General features: G+C 47.3%; 1 protein-coding gene across 1 annotated transcript in view; it reads right to left on the reverse strand.

Moving 5' to 3' along the window:
- DLEC1 (DLEC1 cilia and flagella associated protein) overlaps nucleotides 1-21731 on the reverse strand; it is a 75464-nt gene that overhangs the window by 42155 nt on the left and 11578 nt on the right. The window contains exons 8-15 of the mRNA XM_036739695.1: nucleotides 21441-21528; nucleotides 20440-20613; nucleotides 18096-18232; nucleotides 17739-17831; nucleotides 13579-13669; nucleotides 9555-9717; nucleotides 8649-8841; nucleotides 7966-8024 (exon numbers count right to left, since the gene is read on the reverse strand). Coding sequence (XP_036595590.1) covers nucleotides 7966-8024; nucleotides 8649-8841; nucleotides 9555-9717; nucleotides 13579-13669; nucleotides 17739-17831; nucleotides 18096-18232; nucleotides 20440-20613; nucleotides 21441-21528 — 998 coding nt within the window. The remainder of the gene's footprint in view (nucleotides 1-7965; nucleotides 8025-8648; nucleotides 8842-9554; nucleotides 9718-13578; nucleotides 13670-17738; nucleotides 17832-18095; nucleotides 18233-20439; nucleotides 20614-21440; nucleotides 21529-21731) is intronic.

Raw genomic sequence — 21731 nt, forward strand, 5'->3', positions numbered from 1 at the left:
TTGTAATTTCTGTTTGTGTTTGCTCTGAAGTTCAGGGTGCTGGCTTTTCTCCCTGAACTAAGTGAATGCTATTTGTATGTTTGATCAAAGTGAGATTGTTAACCCTTAAAGTTGCTTTCCTTAGAAAAGCAGATCAAAGAACCTATGCTAGTAGCCCTTCCGTGTGCTGGTATTGTCGGTCTTACACAGCAAGCAGCATTGTTACATAGGGTGCGGGCAGAGTCAGAGGAGGGGAGGGGGCGTGTTCAAGAGATGTGGCAGAGATGAAATTGACAGGTTTTGCCAGCAGATTGGAGGGTGCATGTGTGACAGAGAGACAGAGAGAGATAGAGACAGAGAAAGGAGTCTAGGATGAGTTTCAGGGTGTGACCCTCGGGGATTGGGAGGATATGAGGGGGTGCACTCAACAGTAATAGGGAAGGTCAGAGAGGAGGAGGGTTTAGGGGAAAGAGAATGAGTTCTACTTTGGACAACTCGAATTTTGTGACTCAGTTTACCTTAGTTATAATTGCAATACAGCTCACCCGTGGAACTTGCTGCCTGAGGCTTTTTCCATGGACAACTACTCCTGAGCCAGGTAAGGCCCTACACTGTTGGGGAAGCTGCAGCTATGTGTGTGTTTAACTGTGACTGGTTGGCAAGAAGGAAGAATAGAAAACCCAGGAAATCCTCCTAAGTTATCAATGCTTCTTAGGGCAATACTGAACCCTTGCAGATTTTTTTTTCCTTCAAGAGAGGCACTTAGTTCTTCTTGAAGGGCTGGGAGGGTTACTGAATCTTTGAAGAAATATTTCCTCCTGGCAGGGGTGGAGCTCTGGTCCAAGCCAGGAAAGAGGGCCATTTTCAAAGGGATTGGAGAAGCCTGGAAACCAGGGATCTTCTCACTCTTAAAGAGGGGGAGACTAAAAATTAAAGCAAAATTAGCCATACACACATACATACATCCATATACATACATATGTCCCAGAATTTGACCTAAATAGGGAATTTTCCTTTGTGTGCACTAATTTTATTTAATATCTTTCTTTGAGTCTGTCTTGTAATAGTATGTGTTTGTTAACTTTTTCTTGCGGCTTGGTTAACTGAAAAAAATCTTTTTCCCTTCAAAAAGAATCTCTGTCTCTCTCTCTGATTCTGGCCAAGTCAAGGAGGCAGACAAAACACAGATAAGAGGGAGTCTTTGCTTTACGGAGTTTAAGCTAATTCAAGACTAGATTTATGACTAAATTGTAAGTTCTCTATTGTGAATTTCTAAATTATAGTTTGAATTTTTTATAAATGCTGAAATGTTTTAGTGAAGTTTAACTCTCTAGAATTTGTCTGAAGAAGACAAGAGGAGAATTAAAAACTATGAAAGTTACAAGGAAAATAACACTTAGCTCTCTTATCCCACTTTGCCTAGAGAGTGACAGACTTACCTGTTTTACAGCTAAGACAGGTCATTTCACTGATTGGAAAGAAGTTCATTGGAAAGTGGCATCAGTGAAGTTTCAAAGTGAAGGAAAAATAGGCTGCAGCTTATATTTTAAAGAGATGTGACACTTAGGAACTCCCTGATGTTAGTGACTCTTTCCTAGTTCCCCCAAAAGAGAAAAGTTTGTGTAAATCAGGGAACAACCAAAAAGTAAACAAGTTTTATTAGAACATCTAATTAAATACTTGGGAGTTTTATAAATTAAAGTATTAATCAATTTTGAAAGAAATTTTTGAATGTATGTGGTTTTTTTTGGGGGGGGATTTATGGTTTTTTTTTTTAATTTTTAATGACCCTTAATAGAAGAGCATGCTAAGATTAACAAGTATTAAAACAGAACTCACAGAGATCTAGAAGGTTATGGAAAGAACAAGTGTTTCAGAGTGATGGCTTCGAGATCCCAAAAAAGAAGAAATCCAACTATAAATTTATATTCCATATACAGAGGAAATAGGGCAGGAGGTAATTTCTTTTCTTAATTATAAATTTATTTTTTATTTTTAGTTTACAACACTCAGTTCCACAAGTCTTTGGGTTCCAAATTTTCTCTCCCTCCCTCTCTTCCCCCTCCCCCTCAAGACGGCATGTAATCCAATGTAGGTTGTACATACACCTTCACATTGGACATATTTACATAATAGTCCAGTTGTAAAGAAGAATTATTACTGGAATGAATCATGAGAACGGAGAAACGAAGCCAAAAAAGGTAAAAAAGAGAAACCAAATGGTTCCCCTCAATCTGCACTCAGACTCCATAATTCTTTCTCTGGATGTGCATAGATTTTCCCATCACGAGTCTTTTGGAGCTGTCTTTGAGCCCTTGCATTGATGAGAGGAGTCAAGTTCATCAAAGTTAGTCCTTACAGATAGCGTGTGTCTGTAATCGTGTATAACGTTCTCCTGGTTCTGCTCCCCTCACTCAACATCAGTTCATAGGAGTCTTTCCAGGTTGTCATGAAGTCCATCTGCTCCTCATTTCTTACAGCACAATGGCATTCCATTGCATTTACATACCACAATCTGTTTAGCCATTCCCCAATTGATGGGCGTCCCCTTGATTTCCAATTCTCTGGCACCACAAAAAGAGCTGCTATAAATATTTTTGTACGTACTAGTCCTGTTTTGCAATTAGAAATTTTGCTCTAAATTATATTAGACTCCCCCATTTGGGTATGGATATTAATTGGAAGAGATTTCGAACAATTTGTTGAGAAGAAAATGAGACTCCTACCCATTTTTAAAAGAGATTACATAGAAGTGCCAGGTGGGATTTGGGGCTAGATCCATTCAAACCATGTGATGCAGAAATTGTTAGCTCTGCTTTCGTTAATCAGTCCCTGCCAGGAATTAAATCAATGTTTTCTGCCTTAAGTGGCATGGAAAGGGTATAGATGAACTCAGAAGCATCACCATGGATGTATATGAGAGCAAGAACAAAGGAAGGGGAAATCTGAAACAACAACTCCTCTCCACCCTGCTCCCCAAGGGAGTTATATTCCTGAGAGCGATTCAACATCACACGGGCACAGGTTAAAGAAAGGGAAATTGGGCCTTCTGGGAGCCAAGAAGGTGGATTAAGTGGTAAATCGCCATTAACTCTCCCATATTCACCTCCAAACAACCATAAAATAGCATCCCCAAAATAAATCCTGGAACAGCAGAACCAGCAAAAAGATGGAGTAAAACAATCTTTGAACCCAAGAAACTTGGAGGCTCAACAAGAAAGGACAGGAAGCACCCCCTCAAGCCAGCAGCAAGCCCCATCTCAGCAAACCAGCAGGAGATCCTGAGCCCACTGTGGTGGAGCAGGCAAATGCCAACACCAGGACCCCCCACATGCCTCAGCATAGCCAGGGGAATGGGTAGACTCCAGCTCCAAGAACTTCCAAGTACTTTAGCACAGTCCCGGGCAAACAGGTAGATGCCAACCCTACTGGTGCTAAAGCAAACAGCCAGCTGCCAGGGCAGCTCCTGCCATCTGCTTCAGTGAATGAACAGGCAGCTGCCAGGGCAGGCCAGGGCCACAGGCTTCAGCACAGCCTCAGGCAAACAGGTAGATGCCAACCTTACTGGTGCCTAAGTAAACAGGCAGCCCGTGAGGCCAGCTCCTGCCATGCGCTTCAGCACAGCCTGGGACAAACCAGGCCTCCCCGTGCTTCAGAGTAGCGCAAGGAAACACAGAAACATCCCACCATCCTCAGCACATGCTAGACACCAGCACTAGGACTCCGAGTCAGCACCAGCTAAGCTACCAGACCCCTACAGCCCCCAGCAGCACCAGCCACCCCCCACTCCACCCCTTCAGGGCAGCACCAGACATGAGCGGGCCTCAGGGCAACATCAGAGCAGCACCAGGTAAACAGTCAGGGCCTGCAGCCCCTAATACAAGAAGCCTGAGACAGTGCCCCATCTACCTCGGGAGCAGAGCTCGAATTTAAAAGAAAGGAAAAAAGACAAAAAAGATGAGCAAAAAACAACAGAAAAAGAATCTGACCGTAGAAAGCTGTTATGGTGACGGGGAAGATCAAGACACAAACTCAGAAGAGGACGACAACACCAAAACACCTATGGGCAAAACCCCAAAGAAAAACGGGAAGTGGGCTCAAGACCAGAAAGAACTCCCGGAAGAGCTCAAAAAGGAGCTTAAAATTCATATAAGAGAGGCAGAAGAAAAACGGGGAAAAGAGACGAGAGCGATGCAAAAGAACTACGAAGAAAGAGAAAGCAACTGCTTAAAAAGTAGAACTGACCAAATGCAAAAGAAAGCACAAAAGCTAAGTGAAGAAAACAGCTCCTTAAAACTTAGAATTGGGTGGAAGCTAATGACTCTATGAGACATCAAGAACCAATCAAAAGGGGCAGCTAGGGGGTGCAGCGGGCACAGCAGCTGCCCTGGAGTCAGGAGGACCTGAGTTCAAATCCAGCCTCAGACGCTTGACACGCTTACTAGCCGTGTGACCTTGGGCAAGTCACTTAACCCCGATTGCCCTGCCTTTCCCCCCAAAAAACACAAACAAAAGAACCAATCAAACAAATTCAAAAGAATGAAAAAACAGAAGAAAATGTAAAATACCTCCCTGGAAAAACAGCAAGAATCACCGGACCACCCCAAAGTTACAATCAGAAAGAGGACCCGGACAGCCTCCTTCAACGTATCATCAAGGAAAACTGCTGAGTCAGAGGGCGAGAGAGGCACTGGGAGAACCCACTGATTGCCTCGGCAAAGAGATCCCCAAATAAAAACTCCAGGGGACGTGACAGCCAAAATGCAGAACTATCAGGGTGAGGAAAAGATACTGCAAGTAGCCAGAAAGAAACAACTCCAGTATCTGGGAGCCACAGGGCTTAGCTGCTGCAAAACTGGAGGCCGTGGAACATGACATTCCAGCAGGCAAAGGAGCTAGGACTACAGCCAAGAATCACTTACCTGGTGAAATTAAGCACAATACTTCAAGGGGAAAAACGGTCATCGATGAAAAAGAAAGATTTCAAGATTTCATAAGGAGAAGACCAGAATTGAACAAAAAAAAAATTATTTCCAATATCAAGACCCAAGAGAAGCCTAAAAAGGGAAAAGGGGAAAAGAAAATATAAGGGACACAATGGAGCCGAACTGTTTGTATTCCTACGTGGAAAGAGACTTGTAATTCTTAAAAATTGTATCACTAATAGTACAGCTAGAAGGAATATACACAAATATAGGATACAGGTCTAAGGTGAATTTGAGAAAATGACTTTAAAAATTAATTAAGGAATGAGAAAGAGGAGTACCCTGGGGTGCAGAAGGAACAAAGAGGTAAAATGGGGTAAATTATTTCATATGAAGGGTGCGAAAGACCTATTCCAGCAGAGGAGAAGATAGGAAGGAGGGCGATGGGCATCACTTGAACCTTGCTCTCATCAGTACTGGCTCAAAGAGGGAAATATATCCACGATCAGTAAATATTGAAACCTATCTAATCCAACAAGGAAGTAGGAGAGGAGGAGATTAAGGAAAGGTGGGGGACAGTCAGAAGGGAGGGCAGGTCAGGGCAGGTGGTAGACAGAAGCAAAACACTGTCAAGGAGGGGAAGTGTGAAAGGAGAGAGAGGACAAACAGGAGAAAAAACAGGACGTAGAGAAATACGCAGTTAGTAATCATAATTGTGATCGTGAATGGGATGAACTCTCCCATAAAATGGAAGCAGATAGCAGAGTGGATCAGAAACCAGAATCCTACAATATGCTGTTGACAAGAAACACAATGAAGCAGAGACAGACATACACAGTAAAGGTAAAGGGCTGGAGCAGAATCTATTGTGCTTCAGCTGAAGTAAACAAAGCAGGGGCAGCAATCCTGATTTCAGACAAAGCAAAAGCAAAAACAGACCTAATTAAAAGGGAGAAGGAAGGAAACTTCTCGCTAAAAGTTAACATTGACAATGAAATAATATCGATACTAAACATATAGGCACCAAGCGGTATAGCATCCAGATTCTTAAAGGAGAAGTTAAGTGAGTTACAGGTTCATAACCAATCAAGAGATAGAAAGCATTACCAAATGTAAAATAGATTAATTTTGATTAAATTTAAAAGCTTTTGCACAACAAAACCAATGCAACCGTGATTAGAAGTAAAGCAGAAAGCTGGGAAACAATCTTTACAATAAGTGTCTCTGATAAAGGCCTCATTTCTCAACTATATAGAGAACTGAGTCAAATTTATAAGAATACAAGCCATTCCCCAATTGATAAATAGTCAAAAGATATGAACGAGCAGTTTTCAGATGAAGCTATATATAGGCGTATGAAGAAATGCTCAAATCACTTTTGATTAGAGAAATGCAAATTATAACAACTCTGAAGTATCACCTCACATCTATTATATTGGCTAACATGATAAAAAAAAGGAAAATGATAAATGTTGGAAAAGATGCAAGAAAATTGGAATACTAATGCATTGTTGGTGGAGTTGTGAACTGATCCAACCATTCTGGAGAGCAGTCTGGAACTATTCCTAAAGAGCTACCAAACTGTGCATACCCTTTGATCCAGCAATACCACTGGATATATCCCAAAAGAGATTAAAAAAAGTCTGCCTCCCAAAGAGATTTTTAAAAAGGTAAAAGGACCTACACGGCAAATATATTTATCACAGCCCTTATTGTGGTGGCAAAGAAATGGAAATTGAGGGGATGCCCATTAACCAGGGAATGGCTGACCAAGCTGTGGTATGTGAATGCAATGGAACACTATTGTTCTATAAGAAATGATGAACAAGCGGATTTCAGAAAAACCTGGAAAGACTTGAATGAACTCACGCTGAGTGAAGTGAGCAGAACCAGGAGAACACTGTACACAGCAGTGCCCAGCACATGGTAGAGACTCTATACCTGCTTATTCTTCAGGCTCTTGGTGCCTTCTGCCCAGACTGCTGCAGGTGCCTCCTGACTGGCCTCTCTTCTGTCCACATTTCAGATGGAGGCCAAAGTTTGACCATTTCACTCCCCTGCCCAGTAAGTCCCAATGGCTTCCTCTTGCCACTGGGTTTTATAAAAGACAAGCTCCACTGTTTGACTTCTAAATCTAGCACTGGCCTCTTTTCTAAACCTTTTGCATGTGATTCTCTATGATCCATTTGCTCTTCTCTGTCTGCAATCCTCCATCTCTTGCCTCTGTGCTTTTGCCCAGGCTGTGCCCCATGCCTGTGATGCCATCTCTACTCACTTCTGCCTCAAATAATCCTAGCTTCCATTAAAGCATAAAAAGTGGAAATCCCCACACCTTTAGCAAGCCATGTTATCTGTTTAATCTGAAAAAGATGATTTTCATAAAAGGATAACAACATATTTATTTCTTATGAGCAGTATAGGTTGCAGAACCAAAGTTTTTACAAGAAACCTCCCTGGATTTTGAATCCCTTTCTGGTTCTGCATAAAATGTAAGTGGGAAAACAAGAGGGTCAACAAACCAAGGCTTAGCTTGGAGATTCAGGCAAATCCAGTATGCTTTAGGAATCTATTCACACTCAGGCAGAGTCAGATGTCAGGGCTGTCGGTGTATGCAAGGCGGCCACCATCACCCAAACACATAGCCAGTGCTAGGCTTTGGAAAACAAGACCAACCTCCCCTGCTAAACCCACACATGGCTGCTCTGAATGAAAAGGCTACCCCCGCCGTTCTATTGGCCAGTGCTGCCCCCTGCCTAGCCAAAGCAGAGGAAGTCATGCTTCGGGGCCCTGTCTGTGACAAGAGGGGGTCTGGACTGCCCCAGAAATGCACAGGAGGGCCAAAGATTTGGTTAGGCCATAACTGGTCCGAGAGGAAGCTTCCAAGGCTGGCCTTGGGCACAGCCCAGATTGCCCCTCCTGGGGCCAACAGTTCATGGAAGCTGGCAGGGCCATGGGCATGAGCATCCCTCCTCCCAACGGTGAAAATAAGCAGTTGTTGGTTTCCAGGCCCCTACATGTCTCCTGAACCCTCCCGCTGGGGCGAGGGGCACACTCTGCTTACCAAACAGGGTCTGGGACCTCCTCCAGCACAATCTGGATCACACTGTGGTAATCTTTCAGCTGGAAGACAAAAGGTGCCTGGATGAGCCCCTGTCCTCTCCCTTCAGGTCTCAGGGAGCTGGGGTGAGGGGGGTGGTGGGAAGGACAACCCTCCTCTAAGGGTTCCAGGAATAAGGACAGGAAGTGTCCTCAGGGCCCATCGACTCCAGATCTCTGGTCTGACTGAGGAAATGGAGGAAGCCCAGATTGGGAAAAGGACTTCAGCAGCCTTTTCCGTAAGCTTCCTATGAGAATCAAACAATGTGTGAAAGCCTTACAACCAAAAAATTCTATATAAATATAGGCTATTAGGAGTGACATTCTCAGACATAAGAAAGTCCCCCAACAGTCAAAATCCATGAAAATGATGTCTGTCTCCTGTTTCCCCCTTGTCTCCTCCTAAAACAGAAAGTGGCGCCCTGAGGAGACAAGCAGAGAAACCCAGACCCTGGAAGAATTGAGCAGGTCTTGAGAAGTCACCAGGCCAGGCTCCAGCTGCCCAGCCTTACTTTCTTCCCACTGGCTGCCCAGCTTTCACTCTCTCGGACCACACATCATCCTTCCCGCCATTTCATTAGACAAAATGTCAGTGTCAGACTTCACAACCCTCCCTGAAGTGTGGACAGGCCACACCCTCCTTTTTACCTGCTCAGGAGAAAAACTCAGGATGAACTCATGGTCAGCATGAGGATGAAGGCTGCCTTTCCTGGGAGTGATGGAGAAGGCGGTCTCAGTGTCGGGGTAGTACTTGATGTCCTTAGAACTCCAGATCTCTCCCGGTATCAGTGGCAGTAGATTGGGCTTCATAATCTGCCAGTGAAAGGGCAGGGCCACATGCCTGTGTCAGAGCAAAGACCTTGTGAGCCCTCGAGAAAGGGACCAGAGCCACCTCTGTCCTTGCCTAGGGCTGAGATCAGGAGCCCTGCTGGAGAAGGGGGTAGGGCTGGTGAGGATGAGTACACGGCTGCCCCCGACTCACCACCTCATGGGGGTCTCATGCAAGGGATTGTGGGGTCTGGATTCCCAGTTTTTACAGTGAAAAGGGGGGAAAAGTGGGCGAGGTGATCTGAGGTCCCACTAAGGTGGCCCACCTACTGCAAGGCCACTAAGCCTGCTCTAAATACAGCTTCCAACCCCTTCCTAGAGGTCTTACCCTCACCATCCTGGGCCTGAGAAACCTGCTGAAGGCCACCGGGGACTTTGTGTGTTGCAAAACACAAAGAGTGACTTCTAAGTCATGACTTTCAAAGCTCATGCTTTCACAACATCCCTTATCCCAGCGTAGGTGTTTATCTCCACCAATACTGGTAAAAATGCTGTTTCCCCAGCAAATACCACTGAGCCCAACGCTCTCAGAGCCAGAATACATGGTGGGTCTTTCTTTCTCCAGCTCCAGATCCTTCTGTTCCTCCCTCCCCTCCCTGAAGCTGACCCTTTTTACTTCTTGGGAAAACCCATCTGGCAAGACTTATCAAAGGAACCTTCCTTGCGCTCCCCCATCAAGTTCTACTGGGAACACCCCCAAAGCCAAGCCAGGCAAGGGCCACTTACGTCGCATTTCTTATAATGAGGTGTTTTGAGGTCGTGGTCTGGATATTTTGGGACTCAAAGCGGATGAAGTGCTGAGCAGTCAGGTCTGTGAGCTCCCCCGGCTCAGGGTAGCTGGCCTCACCAGACACATAGAGGAGTTCCAGAGCAACCAGCTGACCAGTTCCTGGGAAAACAGGCTTGTGATGTCACAGACAAAGCCTCCATGATGCTCGTCCACCTAGAGCAGGGGCGCTCACAGGGGCGTGTGGGGATCCCCCTGCCAGTCCCTTACGCCTTAATTCTGGCTCCTCATGGGGCAGTCACCTGGCTTGTGCTCAAGGAGTGAAAACTCACTCAGTGTTGGTCAGAGCCAGAGCATAATTGGGTAGATGCAAAACAAAAACCAAAACCCAACATACATCCATACATACCAACAATCTACATAATAAATTTTCATGCTGAAAGAAATGATTTTGGATTATCTGTTATTGGCCACAGGTAAGTGATAAATCACATGTGTGTTTAACAGTAGTGATGACTATTTACACTTTATAGACTAATAGATTCCTGTTGGATGACCCGAGCAAATTAGTATCTAATAATGGAGAAAGGTTGGAAGAGAATTGGAAACTTCAGGTGACTGCTGCCCACGGGAAGCTAGCTAAGAAGCTAGATTTTAAGTGGGGCAGGAAGTGATAAGGAATAAAACCCTGAAATCCAAAGGCTTACAAGGAAGTCTGGAAATAGAGGGTACCAACCCCATGGCCTATGAAACTGTGCTATGTTTGTGTTCCTGCTGGAAGCCATTGACCCCTGTGTTAAAAACAAGTCCTACGTCCCTGTGTGAGAAAGCAGAAGGACCCTCTCTTGTAGTCAATCTCACTAGAGAGGCCAGAGTCTCTGAGTGGAAGGAATGGTTTGAGAGTGGAACCATTCATTAAGGGCTCACTAGATGGCAGATACTCTGATGGGCACCAGACACTTGCAATCAGTGTTGAGAAGCCAAGAGAGGGAAACATGTGTCACCCAAGAGAGGCCTGAAATAGTGACAAGATGTAAGGGTAATGAACAAAATGAATCAAGATTTCAGTGCAAAAAAAGAAAATATGAGTTCTCCATCATCACTGCTGCTTGGCAGCATGGGACTCATGCTGTCATGGAAGCTAAGAACTTGTACAGGAGGACAGATAAGAGCAGATGGACTGACAGGATAGGTCAAGAACCCAAGTGAGTTTGTGCACTTCAAGCAACTCCCTAAAACTCAGCTACTAAGTCAAAAACAGGCTGCACTCTGCATTGGTGGAGGGAGTTCCTGTACCAAGAGTCCCCGTATTGACATTACAGACTCTTTGTGGCCAAACTCCACTCTCTTCTCTCTAGGTTTTCTGAACAACTTCCTCCACTCCCCACCCTGCCCCATTCTCCTGTTCCCTCTCTGACCTCTCCTTCTCATCAGCTCCCATGGGTTTAATTACCATCTCTGTGCTGATGAGTCTCGAATCTACTTTTTCCTGCCCCAATCTCTCTGCTGACCTCCAATCTTGCATGTCTAACAGCCTTTTAGTTATCAACCCTCCTGGGGCCAACATGCTCATGCCCATTGTCCTGCCAGCTTCCAACTCAATATGACCATAACAGAACTTGTTATCTTTCCCCCACACTTGAGAACCTACAGAGCCACATGTGGCCTCAAGGTCCCAGGTTCTCCACCTCCACATACCTTATCACTGTAGAGGGTACCCTCATCCTCCCAGGCTCAAAACCTGGGAGTTATTCCAGACTCCTCACTCTCTCTCACCACCCCCAATATCCAAGATGGTGCCAAGGCCTATCAATTTCACCTTTGTAACATCTCTCATTGATTTCACTTCTGCCGGGTATCTGGTCCATTGCACCTCTGCAGCATCTCTGGTTGATTTCACCTCTGCAGCATCTCTCAAATACCCTTCTGTCCTCCAGCTCATGGGCCATCCTCCAAGAGGAATAAGCCTTTCCTGATCCCCTTCGGAGGCAGCATTCCTTCCCTCTCCCGCAATGATCACATATATAGATCTAAGACAACTCCAAAAGACTCATGATGGAAAACGCTGTCCACGTCCATAGAACGAGCAATGGAGTCTGAATGCACACCAAAGCAGACTATTTGCTCTTTTTTTTCTCGTGGGCATTTTTGGTTCTGATTCTTCTTCCACAACATGATTAATGTGGAAATATACATCAGATTGAATCCCGTCTTGGGGGAGGAAGGGGAGAAAATTTAGAACTTAAAATCTTATAAAAGCGAATATTGAAAACTAAAGATAAATTTTTAAAAAAAATTTTTAAATGATCACATATATTCTCATCAGTTTAGAAGTACTAGCTCCCCTTGGTCTCCTCCACAAAAAGACAGGAATTGCCCAGTTGTCTCTGAAAATCCAGCACTGAATTCACACCAAGCTCTGTACACAGTAAACACTTAATAAATGCCTGTTGACTTGGCATGGGATAGCCTACCCCAGTGCTCTGTAAATAAGACCATTTCATAGAACCCCATATAGTCGCATCCTCCTTGGGCAGTTAATTAAACAAATATCACAATCCCAAAATAAACACAGGCTATCTCACAGGACACCAAAGCCTTCCATCTGTCAGAGGCTTCCTTTGGGGACTATCCCAACCCAAACCAATTCTCCACAAATCTTTAGAGTCAGACTTCTGAGGATCATGGACCTCACACTGAGGTCCAAAAGGAGGAGCCTATTTCCCCACATCCCCCAGCGATTCAGCAGCTGGCAGCCAGGCGACCCTCCCATCCTCACCTCCTGAATCCCAGGCCTGCTTCTCTCCTTCTCTAATCTCCTCTAGGGAGGGCATGGCTGTGGCCATTAGCTAAAAGGTCCCCCTCTTCTCAGGCAGTGTCCTGAAAGACAGTGTCTAACATGGGAAGGATGACCCTTTGAGGATGTGGGGCCACCAGCAGTTCCAAAGAGCCAGTAACAGTGCTCTAGGGCGGGCTAGTGATGTCAAGATGATGTAGAAGGGAGTGCTCCATGAGGAGTCCCTGAGGCTTGTAGGTCACCTGCCATGAGGACTTGGGCTCGAGGTGCCCCTAGCACATGCTCAGCATCCCCAGCCATGGTGGAAACCACAGGAGGCCCCCATCAGAAACAGAAAGCCGGAACACATGGGAGGGGGAGCTGGGAAAAAGAACTGCATTTGAAGGTGGTGGATTCGATCTGTTTTAGCCATACTGAGCTCAAAGTGCTGATGGGACATCCAGGTGAGATGTCCCAAACACCCCTGAAAAAGATGAACAGGATAGGTGGGGAAATGGGTCCAGGCTGAGACATAAACGTGAGAGTCACCCATACTTACATGGCAGACTGTAAATGAGCTCCACCAGGGAGCATGAATGTACAGCCAGTCAGCATTCTTTGAGCACCTACTATGCACTAGGGGGTGAGAATACAATAATAAGAGTGAAACAGTTTTTTGCTTCCTCAAAAACTGGCCTAATGGGAGAGACAACCCACATCCATACAAATGAATACAAGGGGGTCATCGGAGGGAGGAAAGACTGTATATAAAAAGTGGGATTTTAACTGAATCTTGAAGGAATAGATATCCCAGGAAGCAAAGGTGAGAAGGAGACTGGAGGAACAGAACAGGGAGGAAGCAGATAGTGTTTGACTGCACAGTTGGTGGGGGTACTCTGGGAAAACGGGAAGGGACTACGTTGTGGCAGTCTTCACAAACTGAAGGAGAAAGTTTCTATTTGATCCTGAAAGTAATAGGGAGACACGAGAGTTTGTTGAGCAGGGTAGTGACATGATCAGACCTATGCTATTGGAAAATCATTTTGGCAGCTGAGTAGAAGATGGATTGGAGAGGCAGGGAGGCCGGTTAGAAGGAGGCTGCCAAAATGGAACTGACAGGTGATGAGGGTCTGAAAGAGGAGGCTACAGTAACCCCCACCCTCCCACCCCCTGCCCCAATCAAAAAGGGAGGCTGCAGTAGGGGCAGAACTGAGCTCTCACAGCTCAGTCAGCAGTGGCAAACCAACCTGAAATGATGACTTCTTTGATCTGACAATTGTCACATACAATGATGAAAGATTTCTCCACCATCTCCAGTGAAGTTGGAAGAAACAACACCTGAAACACAGAAAGTCCATGGGACTGCCCATGATGTTGCCCCAACTTCCTGCCAAGAAAGAAGCCTCCTCCCCTCCCCCCAGTCCCAGGAGGAATGCCTGGAAGGGTCTGATGGCCAGGGTGTCACGGGGGCAGACAGACCACTGGAGGCATAACTCCTGATACAGAGCAACAAAACCAGCAATGAGACACATTCTCCTTTCTCCCTACTTTTAGCCTCATTCCTGGGAAGAGGCTGGACCAGGGGGAAAGTCAAAGGTATTGAGCAATCACCCGAGGGTTCTGAGGATTACAAAGAGGAGTCCTTAGACCAAGGCTCCAGGGCCCCAAGGATGCCTGTGCTGCCTTCCTGGTCTCTCAGCACAGCCCCTAGGTAGAAGGACGTCCTTGGGCACAGCATGGCACCCTCTAGTGCCACGGGACTTCTGTCTGTGCAGGTTACCATTAAGAGAAAACAAACCAAGGGCTCATCACCCCAGACTAGCTCTTACTCAGTAGGGAGGACTTGGCTAACCAGCACCTGCTCACTTCCACAGGCTGGCTTCCTACCCGGGGGCAACAAGCAGGGGATTTCTCCTTCAGTGAACAGGCTCTTGACGAGCCTTCCTTGGCTTCCTCCTCTCTGACCATGTCCCTTCCCCCCAGTCCCTAAAGTTGGTATACCCAGAGCCAGTCTAGGGAGAGAAGGGGCTTCTCGGGCAGTCAGAGGGACTCTCCAACTCTTGCTGTACCAAGCTCCCTCCTGATCCTCCAGGCTCATTTCCTTCCTTAGGTTAACTATTTAGCTCAACCATTAGGGTCACTGGGCTGCCTTGCTCGTTCCTCTATAGGTTGCCTCTCCCTCAGGTCAAAGGCAAACACTCTATTCCAGCGCTCTAGGAACCTGAGAAGACTGGCTTGAAACCTTGCCCAGGCCCCACATCTCTGTACTTTGGCTTCAGGTAAAACACTGCCCTCCTGGCAACTCCATGACCCAGGCAGTGTTTCTGAGGCTCTGCCCTCTAAGAATTTGGGACTCCCTCTTACTCAGGCCTTTGCAGAGGTCCCTTGAGAGCCACCCCTAGCTGCAATCTCCTCAGTTAGGCTCTGCTTCCTTTCTCCATCCCCTCTCCACTCCAAAGACTTTGCTTAGCAGTCTATTTACCCTGATGCTAGGCTGATTCACCCTAGATGGATCCTGGCTTCCTCCTTCACAATGACAACATGACTAAGAAGGCCCTCGGCTTTTCTCAAGAAAAAAGGCCCTAGGCTCCTTCCTGGTTTCTGATTCATCTCAAAGCGCTCAGTAAAGACATAATTGAAGACATCATAATAGCCTTGAGGGGTTTGTAGGAATGGGTCTCAGTGGACAGCAGGAGCAGTGAGAGGGCCTCCCATGAAGGCCACTGCTCACACGTGGGTAAGCAGGGCTCTGACTAGTAAACTTCTTGGAGAACATCACAGCATAGGCACATACAGTTATAATTCTGGAACTAAAATCTACACAAGGTCAAAAATGGGGTTCAGAGAAACTACACGCAGCACAACAGCGCAGGGTCCGTCAGTCTAGGCACGAAGCGGACACAGCGGAGGCCACAGCCTGCCCCCCAGGCGCCTCTCTCCCTCGTCCCTCCCTGCGGCCCCCCTTTCTCACTCTCTCAGGTGCTCTCTGCCACTGTCACTCCATTTTCCTTTCCAATAAGCATTTATGAAGCACTGTACGGCGCAAGGTTGGACAGAGGTAGAAGCAAGAGGGAGCTGCCCCCTCCCCACCACCAGGAGCTGACCCTACAAAGGCACCAACAGCACTAAAGACAAGGGCAGCTCTTGGGCAGGAAAGACGCAGCGTCAGCAGATTCCAAAACAAACCAGCGGAATGAAGAAAAGTGGGAAGGGAACAAGTTCAATTGTGGGGACGGTCTGTGCAAACATGGGTGGGCACGATGGGGCTGGAGCACAGAGTACGTGGAAGGGAAATCATGCGAACACGGCCCGGACCGAGGCCGAGGCCTCATCCTTCCCAGTGTCCTAAGGGTGAGCTCCTGCCAGGGCTCTTATTCTCCCACATGCAGACCAAGCAAACACCAACCCTGGTCCCAGGGAAGCAGCTGCCCTCCCTGACCTGGTGAAGAAGGGACAACCCCTCCACCTGGCCTGGTGAAGAAGGGATGCCCTGCAATTCTGGGGCATGGGGAATGGCCCCAGTGCGAGAGAGTGCGTGAGCATATAGCAAGGAATGTTCATCCCAGTCCAGTGGAGGAGGCCCTGGCACCTCTTTAGGACTTGGTGGTAGCTCTTCCTCGGGCTTTTCCTCCCAAGCAGGTGCAATGACACAGTACTTCCCTCACCATCACGCTGTGACATAACTAGTGTAATTAGTGTGACCCCCATTTTGCAGATAGGGAAACTGAGGCTCAGAGGTCACTGGCCTTCCCAAAGTCACTTAGCTGGTGTCTGAGGCTGCCAGGTGGGCACTGGATCAATCATCATTTATTAAACCTCCACTCTGTGCCAGGCACTGTGCTAGATGCCATGGACACAAGAACAAAGCAGGAAGCAGATAGACATGAGGACCCCTTCCCTGGGCAGGGGAGGGTCTTCACTGGTGTTTTCTGAATGAAGCCAAGTTCTTGGTTCTCAAGTACAAATGTCACTGTACTCAGAAATAGCTAAGGTGACCGGCAGAAATCTAAGATAGAAATGAGCTGACACATGTGCTCCCTGAACCCCAGGGCCCAAGCGGGGACCCCCAGAGCCTAAGAGGGGAAACACTACACCCTGTAGGAGGAAGTCTGCTGGGAGAGGAACTGAAGACCCAGCAGGGCCCAGACCCAGAAGGTGATGCCCAAGGATGAGCTGAGTTTCTGGAGGGTGGCTCCCTCATGGTGATGAAGGAAAGCTGACCACAGCATGCCCCCAAACCATTCCTCTGAGCCAGAGACAGTCCTGGGCTGGAGGAACCATTCTTTGTCACCCACAGAAAGCTAGAGTTAAGGAAATCTCAAAATGAAGAAGTTGAGGCAGGCCCTCCACTCATGCACCTTTCCTGCCCCTAACAGCTCTCGGGAAAGGGAGGAGAAGTGCAGGGTAACATGCTTGTTTGTCACTGCGTGGAGGGAGGGAGTCTGGACGCCTGCAGCGATCCACCAAACGCCTTGGTGACAGCCCATCTCTCAACTGGGGAGCAAAGCAGACTCCTAGAACAGCCACTAAATGTCGCAGGAGCCAAGATTTGGAATGGGAAGGAGCTCAGAAGTCATCTCCATCAGCTTTGTCATTTTTGAGACCCCAGGCATGAGGAGATCTGCTAAAGCCCAGACAAGATTTGACTGCAAATCCAACCCTTTCTTCTTCCACCCCATGCCATCTCCTCTGGTGCTGCTTCGCATACTCTTCTTTGGGAGGGAACCCCGATGGAGAGGGTGGAGAAGTCAAGGCTAGAGGCAGAGGTAGGGATTCTGAAGACATTTAGATAGAGGAGATAACAAAATGGTGGCCAAAGATAAGCTCCAAGGGGATAAATGGAATCAGGGAATAAGCATTTATTAAGTACCTACTATGTGCCAGGCACTATGCTGAGTGCTGGGGATACAAAAAGAGGCAAAAGCCAGTCCAGGCCCTCCAACAGCTTCCTGTCCACAACCAGGTACATCCAAGGTAGATGCAGAGCAGATGGAAGCCTCTCTGAGAGAAAAGGGCACTGGAATGGGGAAAAGGTGACACCCAAAAGGAGTCGAGGTAGTAGAGGAGGAAGGGCGACAGCAGCTGGAGTGATCAGGAAAAGTTTCATGAGCTGTGTCAAGGCCCAGAATGAATAATTTCCCAAAAGTAATCCAGAAGAGAAATATATTTGGCATAAATAATAACAATTAACCAGATTACATTTCCCCCATAGGGATCATTCAAAGGCTCAATTTCTTGATGGGATTTCTTTGTACAATAGAGGACTATGAACCTCCCTGATAGCAGATCTCTGGCTTGAAGGTATGGAAAAGAATGAGTGGCAGGTCTCCAGGACTTTGGTCAAACAAAGAACAGTCAAACACCAACCACTGGACTGAAGAAGTTCCAGCCCACCCCAACTCCCTACCTCCAGTAGGAGCACCTGTCCTGGGATGAGCTCAAAGACAGCAGGAAGGATTCCAAAGGGCGCCTGCTCCACAAAGCCCACGGTAGCAACAGCCTGCAGGAAAGGAAATCAGAGGAGGACCGGGGACAAGAAGATTCGACTCCTCTTTCTCCTCCTCTCCCCAGCCCCATTTTATTATTACTTTAATGCTCCCATTTCTTGGGGCACCAATGTAAGTTTAAGTTTTCACAAGCACAGTCTGAGCTGTCAGAGGCCTTGCTCAGACCGAGCTCCGCGCACCAGGACAGCTCCAGAGCGAGCCCTCACCCAAAACCAGGACTAGCCTAACCTCAGGACGGTGCCAGAGTGAGTCCTCACCCTGAAACTTGGAGGTGGCCAGGATGACTTGGGCATGATGCAGAACCTTCCTGTGCTCAGCCCAACATTCTTGCAGATGAATCCAGTTGTCTTGATGCCCCCAACAAGGCAGTAACCACAGTCTAAAGCTGGAGCCACTGAAATGATCACAAAAACAAGAGAGAGCATCAAGGTGTGGACAGTCACGGTTGCCTACCCACATTGCCACGCAGTGAGTCTAGCCCAGCAGAAGCCCCCAGGAGGAAAGGAGACATCAAGAGGACAGCTAGGTAGTTAAAGGAAAGGCTGCAGAAGCCAGGCCAGAGCTGCCTGGCAAGATTTTGTACCTAGCACTGATCTCAGCTCCCATTTGTTTCGGACCCACCAGGAGACAACAAAATTAGGTTGTCATCACCAGCGTTTGGGGAGCCAGCCTATCGGCCTCCCTCAGGCAGTCAGTCTCCAAGGCCAGGAGGCTTAATAAGTAGGGGACACTTGGAGTACCTGGAAGAGTCCATTTCTTTATGTCCATGATGATGGAGAAATGAGAACTCCAAAGTCCTCACTAAAGTAGTGTGAGCTTGGTCTACCCTGAATTAAAGGATGCCAAAAGGGTTGGTGCCTGTGGGAACTGGTCTTCAGACAAACATTACAGATGAGAGGTCAGCTCCAGAGCCCAGGTGCATCCAGGGCACAGTTCAGATTAACTCCACCAGAACGCATCTCCTTACCTGGGCAGGGCCTCACCCCACTTTATACTTCCAAAAGAGTTGATTTTGGTAATAAAAATATAGGGTTGTAGCTAGATTAAAATCTCCAGATAATGACCAGTAGTTTTGTTTTTTTTTAATTTGAATTATAGTGCTGATGGGTGGTGGGGCCGACCTCTTTTCAGAGCCAAGTATTGCAGAGCTGATTAAAATGACAAAGGCAAGCAAGAAGTCAATGCACTCTAGCCTACATTTATTAGGTATCTGCAATGCAAGCTACCAATATTAAAAAAAATGATAATGAAAAAAAGAATGATGATTGCCACAGTGTAGGCTAATCTACTGCTCTCAAAAAACCAAAGCAAGAAATGGGACAATCTGATGCTTCATGTGGGAGAAAATGTGAGTTGATTCTTAATTATCTCCATGAGCTACTTTCTTTTGTGGATTCCTTGTAATGAATTCTGAATCCTGGGCTCCCTGGTTCTGGCTTAGGGAGAAAGGCAATCATTTGAAACTTCCTCAAGCAAAACAATTAGGAAGGCGTTAAACCTATAGCCAAACCAAGAGTTGGATGGATAAAAAAGCCAACATAAATAATTTTTAGATTGTCTGTGCTGCTGGCCTCCATTAGCGCATATAACTTTTGAGTTTATTTTGAATTAGAAAAACAGCAGAAAAAAAATGAAAGAGGCCAGGATCTGAGCAGTATTAACAATAAGGATAGACCAGGGAATAGATTCTTCCATGTGACTTGGAAAAGAATACGGCTATCTTTGAGAGAAATTCCCAATCTTCAAATAGTTTTCTTATTAAATACATTTTGCTGGTCCCTTTTGTCTTTACATCACGGTGATTTCACCCCCACTCCCATTCCTCCCCGCCCCCACCCCCCAGAGAAAAACAATTAAGCACAAAGATCATCCAGTGATTGGATCTGATGACATCGGCACTGTTCTGCCCACCTCGTCCTCTACCGCACTTCTTCCATATACGTGTGTATGTTCATATATCTACATAGTCTACACACAAACATGGGAGTATAATATATAAATACACATATTTTTATAGATTCTCTTGCTTCTGGTTGTTTTGCTCTGCATCAGTTCATGTAAATCTTCCCAGGTTTCTCTGAATCCCTCACATTCACCATTTCTTACTGCACAGCCATATTTTATGACATCCCCGTATGTCGTTTGTTCAGCCGTTCCTCAAAAAGCACCCTCTTTTTGTTGCTCAACAACCACCCACCAGAGACAATCTGGTCTGAGGGACAGCCTGCTAGGCTCAGAATCAGGAAGCACTGGGTTCAAATCTACCAGTGACACTAGCTGTGGGCTGGATGCTGGGTAAACCCCTTCCCCTCTCTGTGCCTCTGGTAACACACCAGGACTTACCAAGTACCAGAGATTTGGAGCTGGAAGGGACCTTAGCTCCTCATCTTTCAGATGTGGAAACGAGGTCCTGGGGCAGAGCCAGGATCAGAATCCAGAGCCCAGGGCCCCAGCTGCTGCCTATACCTGTCTCTAGCCTGTCTGTCCATGCCCTGCTTTGCTGGAGGGAGGTCCCATCCCGGGCACCCTCTGGGGGTCGAGTACATCTCCTATCCCCGCTTGCTTCCCCAGCACCCCATAACTGCTGGAATCCATACTAACGTGTCAATATTGGAGGCGGTCTCCTGGCTTGTAAGGGGATCAGAAGCGTGTGGGCTGCCTGAGTCTCCACTAAAATAAAATCATCAAAATCTCCAAGGCTGTCAGGAGCAAAACGCACTGTGTACTGGCAGACCATCCCAGGGGCTACCAGCCCTCCTTTTCCTGGGAACTTTCCTGTCAGACAAACACAAGCATTGGAATTTCCAGTTCCCACATCAGGAGCTTGTGGGGATCGGAGCTTTGTGATTCTGGAGAGGCGCCATGTGGCTCCAAGTATTCCTGAGAACAAACCTCCCCCAAAGATTTGGCTTCTGTCCCCAGAACACCTGGGATAGTTGAGGGGCTGCTGGTCCAGGCATCCCCTGCCTGGGGGGAGAGGAAGAAGGGCATCAGTAGAGCCAACACTGCCCGGGGGAGGGGAAAAGGAGCGCACTTCCTACGTGCTCAGCAGGCACTGTGCTAAGGGCACCTGGAATAATAATGGGCTGTTATTTTCCCCATGTTACAGCTGAGGAAACAGGCAGACAGCAATGGCTGCTCCGTCCGTCCGCACTCACCAGGGAGGGAGCTCCTCCCCAGAGCACCCGCGCATGGCTGGCCGCTAACAAGTTAACCCTAAAACCTCTGCACTGATATCAAAAGGCCTCCCGCTGTTCTGAGCAATGCTCAGGGCTGATGTGTGGGCTTCAAGAACAGTACAAGGAGGGAAAGGTGCCTGGCCAAGGGGGGCTCAAGGAGGGCAGAGACCCCTGAGGGAGCCCAAAAGCAAAACCTCCCTGGGCCTCATTGGCAGTAAACAGTCTGTGACAACAACCTGACCTTGGGGATCTGAAGCAGGAGACCTGAAACTTTACCCCAGAGTGAGCTGGTTTGGGGCAGCCCCACCGTTGTGGGAGTGCCGGTATCGACATCCTCTCGTCACTGGGGAGCACAGGAGGGTTTGTCTACTAACAAGGAACTGGAGCTGGGATTAGGCCACCATGAGACGGATCCACACTCACCCAAGCCCAGGGAAAAGTACTGTGTGGCCGGCGGGAGGACTCTCAGGTGGCGGCTGGTAGATGTCATATTTTGCAGCTCGAGCACAATCTGCATTTATCATTTAAAGAACAAGGTGGAAAACAAAGGTGAGGCTGAATCTGAACCCAACCGCTATTTACAGCCTAGGGGCCAAACTCTCTGCTTCATCTTCTTCCCTAACTCAGGCCGGATCCAAGCAGCCCTGCACTTTCTGCCATCCCCAACAGCTCCTTTCCGATCTCACGGAGTGGAGGTCATTACCTGGGCCTGTG

The sequence above is a fragment of the Trichosurus vulpecula genome, chromosome 9, assembly GCF_011100635.1.
Source record: "Trichosurus vulpecula isolate mTriVul1 chromosome 9, mTriVul1.pri, whole genome shotgun sequence".
Classification (NCBI taxonomy): Eukaryota; Metazoa; Chordata; class Mammalia; order Diprotodontia; family Phalangeridae; genus Trichosurus; species Trichosurus vulpecula.